Below are 10,555 nucleotides of genomic sequence, written 5' to 3'. Positions count from 1 at the left end.
GAAGAAGAAGAAGAAGAAGAAGAAGAAGAAGAAGAAGAAGAAGAAGAAGAAGAAGAAGAAGAAGAAGAAGAAGAAAAAGAAGAAGAAAAAGAAGAAGAAGAAGAAAAAGAAGAAGAAAAAAGAAGAATTAGAAGAAACTGTCAGGGAACAACAAGAACCCATGGTGCAAAGGCTTTCCATCAATCTATCCAAATCTAAATTTAACATCCTGGGAAACTTGAATTAGCCATTTGGATGGAAAACTGAGGTTGGCAGTCAAGAAGCTGCTTTTATATGGTCACAAAGCAGACACACAATGAAGAAAACTGGTCCCATTCTAATATTTATCTGCTGAGAACTTAATATCAGGGCTCTGCATTTTCCCACTGACAGACAAAGACAATAACCACAGAATATTTTTCTCCCTACTGTTTTTTCTGGAATGTAAGCACTAGACTCAGAGTTAATATTTTCTATGAACATTAAAACAAATCAGTCATCAACTTTATCATATCAAAATGGCCTTAGCTTTGCTGGCCTGCATCCTAAACCATACTACAAACACAAAGTTAACTCACATCTTATGAACTCATGACACCATAACAAAGGGGTAGGCCAAAAGTTAGAGGGGTCCAGGTAGCCTAACTATAAATGAAGGGGCTTTGATCACACCTGCATTGCTCCCATTCATCACCAAGAGGAAATTCTCAATCAGTAAGAGTGTTTTTCTGTCCATCTGTCTGTTTGTGAGGTGACCTTGATGCAGCATGAAGGGTGATATTGAAATAAAGTTACAACAATCCATGAAAGAGATTAGTCCCTTATTATTACTATTAAAGATTATTCCCTTAACTGATCCAATCTCTACTTTAAACCTGATATACAGAGACAGAAAGAATAGATTGTGCTGGGTGGTGGTGGTGCATATCTTTAATCCCAGCACTCGGGAGGCAGAAGCAGGCAAATCTCTGTGAGTTTGAGGCTAACCTAATCTACAGAGCTAATTCTAGGACAGCTGGAGCTATTACAAAGAGAAACCCTGTCTCAAAACAAAACAAAACAAACAAAAGAGAAAGAATAGATTGATATTTAACTCTGCCAAATGCAAAACAAAGCTTTAAGAAATTTATTATTGAAAAGTAACTCCAGCCCATTTAAGCACAAGCCCTTTTTCTAGGGACTACAAGCAAAAAACAATGTACAACCAGAAAGACAGCTATTCAACTTCACGTTTACAAAGTAACTGTGAACATACTGATACTACTAACTCACTTAATCTGTTATAGAGTTGTTAGTAATTGAAGTCTTACTAAAAATACAGAGACCTTGGATCATATATGGTGATGAATTATCCACCTTAGTTAACGATAAGTCCCACACTCAAAACAACTATCTCCTTTCATTTGTTTAAAAACAAACAGTACACCCATAAGTGCCACAAGCTCGTTAAAGAATGGTGGCGTTTCTTCACTATGTGCCTGGTTCATTCTTCATACCCTTCAATATTTAATAGCTGGGTGTATTTAAAGTATGTTCTCACTGATACGTGTAATCAAAAGTAGAGATTCAATCAAATGGAATCATAATCACTGAAGTTAAATTTACTTGCTTCCCGCTTGCTTTGATTTGAATTAACTATTCATCTAAATCATATCAAGTCCCTTCCTGATTCGAAGCATGTCCAGGTGCTACATGCAGTGCCTGGGAATGGCTACCAGAAGCCACAAGGACAAATGCCTGACCTTGCTTCAAAGCTGCTCTCAAATGACTTTTCTGCAAAATAAAGTGACCAATTTCTACCAAGTCCTGCATTTTAGACTCTCAGAAGAAGAGTAACTAATACAGAGAGGAGAGATGAAAGGAAATGCTACTATTTGAAAAGGAAACACACTCCTGATTCCAGACATGTGTCTAAAAGAAATTATGAGAAATATTTTTCTCTTTCCACAAATACTGTACTTGTACTATTAAGTTAACCTTGGGATATGAGCCTTTCGACTCCCTCATGGATAAAACCACTTTATAAGCATGCCCTTTTAAATCAGGAGGACCTCCTACTGAGTTCCAGATTCCAGATTTTAAAGATATTATAAAGGTATACATTTTCTAACTTCATAGGAATAATCCTATACATTTTTGAAAATGTTATGCCTTCACAGGCTGAGAGACAGGAGGAGGGGGAGGTGTAGGAAATGAGATGAATATTAACCTTGAAAAGAATCATAACTATAAAAAGGGTAATGATTGGAGTTAGAATTATTCAGCAAGCACAAAACTACCCTGTCAATTAATTACAGGACAAACACACAGCAGGCAGAAATGAAAGGCATCAACAGCACACTACAATAAATAGGATATGATTTAATGTATATGGCCCTCCTTCAGAGCCAATGTAGACATAGAGTAGACCTCACATATCTGTGGTATCAGAAGGGAAACTACACATTGTCAACGATGATCCTAAAATAATAAATACAATATTTGAGAAATGATTGAAGAGTTTTAAATCTGTGTGCCATTTCTGAGTAACAAGATTCCGTGTCTCGAATAGCTATTCTGTTTAAAAACTGTCAGTCACAAGCTGGCCGGGGTGGCAGGCAGATTTCTGTGAGTTCAAGTCCAGCATGGTCTACAAAGCAAGTTCCAGGAGAGCCAGAGCAGTTATACAGAGGAACCCTGTCTTGAGAAACAAAAAAACAAATTGTGTGTTTATTACTTAGTAGCTGTGTGTAGTCTGTGTGGCCTCTATATATATGCAGGGAGAAAAAAAATCAGAAAACTGAAAGTAACAAGATAATGAACCCCTGTAACCCAGCACCCTGACTCGGTAAGTATCCTTTGTCAGACTTTGTGCTCTGCACCTATTCTCAACTCAGTTGATCTTGAAGCATTACATCCAGACATAAACCAAACATCACAACAACTTCTTGTTACACAAATGAAAACTATAATTTCACTTATAACAAGAAAAAACACACCCAAACTACACTAGAAATATCAATGCTCACCTCTCAGACTGGCAAATATAAACATATCTGCCAATATAATGTATTGGCAAGGGAATATACAACCCTAAAGAACGTTTCTTCATAAATGAAAATGTGCATCTCTAAGAAAACACACTTAGGAGTACTCATCAAAATTTAAAAAGCCATTGGGGCCAGTGTAAACCGTGAAAATGGTGAGGCAATGGTCTGGCTCTTTTCCTTCTCATGTTTGAGATGTTGATATCATGCTGACTGCACAACTAGAATAACAAGTTGGTGCTTTCAAATGAATGAGCCTGACAACTACAACTAGTATAAACAATAAATGCTGCCTTACTTTACCTTCAAAATAACAGTGATACAAGCCATTTCCGGATCTGTACCTAAGCATATGCTTCCAAAATATCTTCTGCTTGTCCCCTATACCTTTACTATAGTTTGCAACAATGTAATTAATGTGAGGGTGCCTTTCTTCCCCTTTAAACTCCATGAGTACAGCACCATGTCCGTTTGGCATTTTAATTTAGTGCCTGATCCATAGTAAATATTCACTCTATGTGGGATTCATCTTTCATTCAATACTTACTATGACCCTAGTGGGCACTCTACTAGAATATAAAAGTATGTACCAAATGGGACAAATTAGTTCTCTCTTCTTTCTAGGCACAATCCAAAAATAAATAACTAAATATATACAATTAGCTATATATAATAAAATATTCTTTAAAAACAAAGTCTTGTGGATCTATGACATTTTTCTATACTAAAATTTAGTTTCATGAGTGACTCATACCCCATAGAAGCTTCAAACTCATCCAGTTCTTCCTAGACTCTTTCAAGCCAATAAGTTTACCAGTGTAGCAGGACTTCAATATCTCTGCAAGGAGCTTTTGCCTTCAGATATATACCAAATACAGTAGCTGTCATATACAATCCAATCACCACCACCTCTTGCTCATTTCCTTACTCTTGACAAGATCCAACACTTCAAAGAACACTTTTTTCCTTCAGTGTTTTCCTCTCACTTTAGTATTTGTGAGCCACTACAGAACTTCTTCTGGCTTCTTTGACACAATAATAATATGAAAATCTCATTGGCTAAATTTTTGGAAATAATCAACAATAATACAGAACAAAATTGAAGAAACTGGTTCTAAACTTACAGAGGCTGTAGGCACACCAGCCATCTGAAGTTGACGACACTGCCTTGTCTTTGAGGGGTACGATAGGAAGCAAATGTTTGTGCAAGGTTAGCAAGGCACCTATCACCCGGAGTTAGCACTTACCAAGTCAGCAGGAGCAGCCTAACAGTTGCTGAGCATTTCCTACTACAGTGAACAGAAGTTTATAAACCTACAGGTAATGAAAAAACCGAGAAGATAAAACACTTCTCCTATGAATACAAATAAATGGATACTTTGGAAAATAAAAAATATAAAGTAGGTCACCAAAATGATTTTTTAAGCTGATGAAGGAAATATTCTGGCTTTGTATAAATTAAAGCAAGATGGAATTCAACAGCCTCATTCAATCTCCATTTCCAGCAAAATACCACACAACATTAACTCGCTTTGCATAAGACAAATGGAAACAGGCCTGCAATGCATCACAGCCATAATATATTTAACAAGATGGAGATGAACAATGAAACTTCCAGGGAAACTTACAGTACTGATGCCTTGCCTCACAGTTGCATTTGCATATAAATGTTTTAGAATAATTTATTTCATTAGGGTTAGCCAGAGAATATGCATGTTGGGAATGGATGGGGATTTTGCCTACATTCCAATTTTGCTGAAGGAAAACAGATTCTTCTATCTCCAGTGATAATAGTTTTGAGGTAGTAAAATATAGCAATAATGATGGCACTAATAATGCCACTGTGGTTTTACTTCCCTCTGAAACAGATGTCACTAATATCTCAGGAAATTTTCAACACATAAGCATCATGCATGCCTCAAGGAATAATTTGATAATATCCTTTTTAAAGTTCCAAGCCTCTAGAAGCAACAATGCTAATCATTTCTGAAGGACTGTGATTAACTTAAGGAAATTAATTCTTGCGGAGTTTTAAGGGACCTTATAACTATCAGAAACTAGCCACCAGAGGTCCACTCCAAATTGTCAATCATTTAGAATCCCAGTCCAAAAGTTCAGTCTTTCATTTAATAATATGGTTTACCCCCAAATGATTATTTTCTCTGTAATATTTTACTTCATGATAAAGAATTCTGACAAAAATATGTCTTTTATAAAGTGGAATCATGTTATACAGGAAAAAAAACAGAAAGCAGAATATAAACCATTTGTTTTTTTAGTATCAAATGTACCCTGCCTACAGAAGAAGAAAGAAGGAGGAGGAGGAGGAGGAGGAGGAGGAGGAGGAGGAGGGAGGAGGAGGAGAAGAAGGAGAAGGAGAAGAAGGAGAAGGAGGAGAAGGAGGAGAGAAAGAAAGAAAGAAAGAAAGAAAGAAAGAAAGAAAGAAAGGCCAATAAAATAACAAAAAAGGAGAGAAAAAAGCAAACAAGGAAGGATGGAAGGAAGAAAAGAAAAGAAAAGAAAAGAAAAGAAAAGAAAAGAAAAGAAAAGAAAAGAAAAGAAAAGAAAAGAGAAAAATCCCTCTACTGTTGACTCATTCCTGACAGAAAGCCATCTATAATTTTCTGGGGCAAGGAGCTGACTTTCTACTTCTACTGATGCAGTCTCTACTCCTGAATTCTGGAAACAGCTGAGGCAACAGAAGAGAAAGAGGTCAAAATCCTATGAAAGACACTATGTTTTTAGGGCAACTATAATGAGAGCTGCAGGAAAGTTATTGATCTGTGCCCTTTGCTTTATTTCCAGCATATATTATAGTAACGTTATTTCCCTCTGAAAGTTCAGTCTATTCGTCTGGGCACTTGCAACAACAGAGCAAACAGCAAAGCAGAATTTTAGTGTATTCATTAGCAAAGAGTCAAAAGGTCTTTGCAGAAATCCAGGCACAAGCAAGAAAAAAGAAAAGTTCAATTCTGAATCTCTGAATCACATGAGTGACAAAACACACGAAGATTGAAGAGGTGCCAACAATAAACATATGCATTGGAATGGAGTTGCACGTGTATGATGTTCTTACTCAGCATTATAACCATTAACCTCAACTAAAGCACGCAACCCTGTAAGGTACAGGAGCTCCAATACTGACAGAATTACTCTCCAAACCAGATATTTGTCAACCATCTGTTTTAATGCATTCCATAACAGTTAGATAGCAGTTTAAAGGTTTTTTTATTCTTCATTTACCAATTATAGTACTTTGAATGAAGTTCATAAGAGAATTTCTTTTGAAGAATTTTTTAATCACTATCATTATTATTTAGATATCCAAAAATATTTCAGAAAATATGAATAAACTATATCAGCCTTTCCAAGATATTAAAATAAGTCTATCTAGGCTGAATTCGTGTTCTTTCTCCTTAATTCTGTTTAGTCTGTTTTTAAAATGTGTGCATATTAAGTGAAAACAGCAAAACCTCCTCAGTAGTATATTAAGAGAAGCATAACCCTTCATGCACATCCATTCAAACAAAAGAGAAAATTATTTTTTTCTCGTGTGACTTTTTTCCCTGAGATGGTGTCTCCCTGTGTAGTCTAGGCTGCCCATGACCTCCAAATCATCCTGCCTCAGACTTCAGAGCACTGACATTATAAGTACACACCACCTCATCTATTTGCTTCTATTCACCAAAGAAATTAAAATCTTCATTGATTTTTTTTCTCTCCCATGCCATGGCACCCTTGATGTGCCTTGTATGTGTCGGGGACAAGGAGGGTAGAAGTGAAGGAGGGGAGAGTGAAGAGATCACTTCACAGGCAATCTCATTTTTTTTTTGTTTTTTTGTTTGTTTGTTTGGTTGGTTGGTTAACTAACTTCTAATTCCAAATACTGACAAACAATACTGGACTACTGTTCCCTAAAATCTGACCTGACCAACATGTTCTCCCAGGGTATAATAGTCATCTCTTAGGATCTGAATACAACTGCCATGTTATCCTATGAAACAAAAACTTTGAAATTCAAATTTCATTTACTGTTTTAAGGAAATGTAGAAATTCCAGATATTTTCCTATTCACAAATATCATACATGGTGAAGAGGAAAACACAAGACAGAGTTAAAACCACAGACTTCAGAATCAAGTAGCCATGATTCAATTTCAAGATTAGCCAGCCTCTAAACATAAGCTTGGGCTAATTACGATCTCTGAGTCTCAGTTCTTCTAATTATAAGATGTGAACACTAATAACTAGCTCACAGAGTAGCAATGAAAACTAAATGAAATAACAGAGACAAATTATCTCAAAAACAGCTTGGTAACTAACACATGTTCAGCAACTGTTCCATTCTTTCCTACCATTGATTTATCAACTTAACATGCGTGATAATAAACATTCTTCATTACAAACAGGTTTGTCGCCTTCAGAGGCCAGAGAGATGGCTCAATAGGAGAAGGCATTTGCTGAGAAAGCCTGGCTACTTAGTTCAATTCCAGACACCCATATAAAGGTGGGTGGCTAAGGGCTAGATAAATGGCTCAGTGGTTAGAAGCATTGGCTGCTCTTTCTCAGGGCCCAGGTTTCATTTCCAGCACTCATATAATGGCTTACAACTGTTTGAAACTCCAGTTCTAGAATATCCAAAGCCTTCTTCTGACCCCCATAGACAAATGGCATGCACATGGTACACAAGGCAAAACACCCCAGCACAAAAGTTAAAATAATAATACTTTAAAAATGAATGGAAAGAATCAACTGTAAAAATGGTGTTTTGAACTTCACACATGCTCATGCAAGCATACATTAATGCATGTACATGTGCACAAGCAAACACACTGTTGTGTAAGAGTCTCCTCTAAGATTAAATTAAAACATCCCACCTTGCAGATGTGCTCTTCAAGAAGGGAGGTAGACAACAGCAAAAAAATTGCTTCGAGAACTCCCTGAAACTAAACAGTTTCACTCGCTCCCTCCCTGCCAGAGTAAGCAGAGTCCAGGTACAAAGCAGCCTCTCAGGCAAGCTGACGTGCAAAGAAGACTCTGGGACCATGGCAGCTTCCTGGAAGAAGCAGAAACCAGACAGGGTGCCTGGTTGATCTTTGGAGGATAAGATCAACTGAGGCACCTGGAAAGGACACTCCAACCTATTGAGCTGCCTGCAGGCCGTGCAGTGTGCTCTAGGTTTCCCAGATGCTGGGGTGGGCCTTGGTGATGCTGATGTCATTTATGCTCCTGTAAGTAATCACTTACCCATATTTCTGTAAGTAACTCTAATAAAATTCATTAGTTTAGCAAAAAAAAAAAAAATGTATCTCTCATTCAATGTCCATGAATACGAACAATAGGCTTAAATTTAAATTTTATCAACAAATCAAAGCAATGCCTGGCCTGAATATATGTGGAATATAGTATTCTCAGCTCAAGAAAATAATCCTACCTGAAGATAAGTTATCTACTCCTCATCCTAGAAAGTATACAAGAAAAAGAGAAGCCAACACCAAACTATACACTTGTCTACCTTGGCTGATTGTCCACAGTGAGGCTCTCTCCCCTCTGATAGCCACTGTCTGCCACCTGAGTGGTTGACCTCTTCACAATCTGCTTTAGCTCCTGATCCAAACGTTCTTTAATGGCTTTAACTGTCTCAGGGATCTTCTTCAGTCTGGCCAGCCCCTGGATAAGAATTCCCATGAAAAGAGTGCTGTTCTCCTCTGGATCACACTCCAAGTCCTCCTTGATGTCTTGCAGGTTCATCTCTCTCACTGTAAAATAAAAGCACACCAGAAATACCAGATTCAGGTAGTATCCACTTAAGAGTGAGTACATACCATGTTCATCTTTCTGTGTCTGGGTTACCTCACTCAGGACATTTTTTTCTAAGTCTATCAATTTACATGCAAATTTCAAGGTGGCATTGCTTTTTTTACCACTGAGTAGTTTTCTATTGTGTAAATGTACCACATTTTCTTTACCCATTCTTCGGTTGAGGAGCATCTAGGTTTTTTTTTTTTTCTAGGTTCTGGACAGTACAAATACTGCTGCGATGAACATAGTTGAACAAAAGTCCTTGTAGTATGATTGAACATTCTTTGGGTATGTGTGGCATTGCTGGTCTTGAGGTAGGTTGATTCCCAATTTTCTGAGAGTACACAACCACAGAGAAGCTAAGTAACAAGGAGAACCATAAGAGAAACATATATGAAATATCCCCTGGGAAGGGGAAATAGACAAGATCTCCTGAGAAAATTGGAAGCATGAGGGTAGGAGAGAAAAGAGGACAGAAGGGGAGGAGGAGGGAGGAAGGGGAGGGGCTGGAGAACTTGAGGGAATGGGAAAATTGAGATTGGGAAGGACAGAGACGGAGAACAAGGAAAGAGATATTTTGGTTGTGAAAGCCATTATGGGGCTAGCAAGAAACCTGGCACCAGAAGAATTCCCAGGAATCCATGAGGATGACTGCAGCTAAGACCCTAAGCAACAGAGAAGAGGGTGCCTGAACTGGCCTTTCCCTGTAGTCAGATTGAATGTCACCATATCTTAAATGTCACCATAGAACCTTCATCCATCAACTGATAGAAACAGAGGCAGAGATCCACAGGGCAACACTGGGCTGGGTTCCCAAAGTCCAGTCAAAGAGTGGGAAGAGTGAGAATAAGAGCAAAGAGGTCAAGACCATGATGGGGACACCCACTGAAACAGCTTACCTGAGCTAATGGGAGCTCACCAGCTCCACCCAGACACGGACGGAACCAGCATAGGACCAAATTAGACCCTCTAAATGTGGGTGACAGTTGTGTGTCTGGCGCAGAGTGTCAGGCCACTGGCAATGGGGCCAGGATTTATCCCTACTGCTTATACTGGCTTTTTGGAAGCCATTCTCTTTGGAAAGATACCTTGCTCAGCCTAGATATAGTAGGGAGAGTCTTGGTCCTTCCTCAAAACAATGTGGCTTACCCTCTATGAGGAGTAGATGGGGTGTGGGGAGAAAGGTAGAGGAATGGAAGGAGTGGAGGGAGTAGGAACTGGGATTAGTATGTAAAATAAAAAGATAGGTTTTTTTAAATAAAATAAAAATTTAAAAAATATCAGATCCAGTTTCCACATTAATTCAACAGCATGGCAGGCTAATATAGATCACTGCTTTGATTATTATCTTGAAGGAATCAGAGAAATTTTCTAGTAAATTGAGTTACATAGTACTATGCAGCAGTCCCCAATTCAAACTAATTGGTTAGTAATGAATATACAAGCAATTATATAGGACAGATACAAATCTACAGTTTTACACAGACTATTTTGACCCAAGTCTGTTCATAAATTAAGTACATGCTGTCTCTAAAATTCCATATATGGTATTAGAAGAGAACTCTAAAGACTCAAACCACAGTCTCAACTTCCTACTTATTAGATGTGACAAATAGAGGCAATAAAAGATGTAATAAAAACAGGTAGAAGCAGCCGGGCGATGGTGGCACACGCCTTTAATCCCAGCACTCGGGAGGCAGAGGCAGGCGGATCTCTGTGAGTTCGAGACCAATCTGGTCTACAGAGCTA

General features: G+C 38.0%; 1 protein-coding gene across 1 annotated transcript in view; it reads right to left on the bottom strand.

Moving 5' to 3' along the window:
* Exoc4 (exocyst complex component 4) overlaps nucleotides 1-10,555 on the bottom strand; it is a 719,572-nt gene that overhangs the window by 627,213 nt on the left and 81,804 nt on the right. Inside the window, exon 6 of the mRNA XM_005365800.2 lies at nucleotides 8,520-8,763. Within this exon, the coding sequence (XP_005365857.1) occupies nucleotides 8,520-8,763 (244 nt within the window). The remainder of the gene's footprint in view (nucleotides 1-8,519; nucleotides 8,764-10,555) is intronic.

This window comes from Microtus ochrogaster, unplaced genomic scaffold, assembly GCF_000317375.1.
Source record: "Microtus ochrogaster isolate Prairie Vole_2 unplaced genomic scaffold, MicOch1.0 UNK4, whole genome shotgun sequence".
Lineage (NCBI taxonomy): Eukaryota > Metazoa > Chordata > Mammalia > Rodentia > Cricetidae > Microtus > Microtus ochrogaster.
The sequence above is the reverse complement of the archived record's forward strand: the minus strand, read 5'-3'. Positions and strand labels throughout refer to the sequence as shown.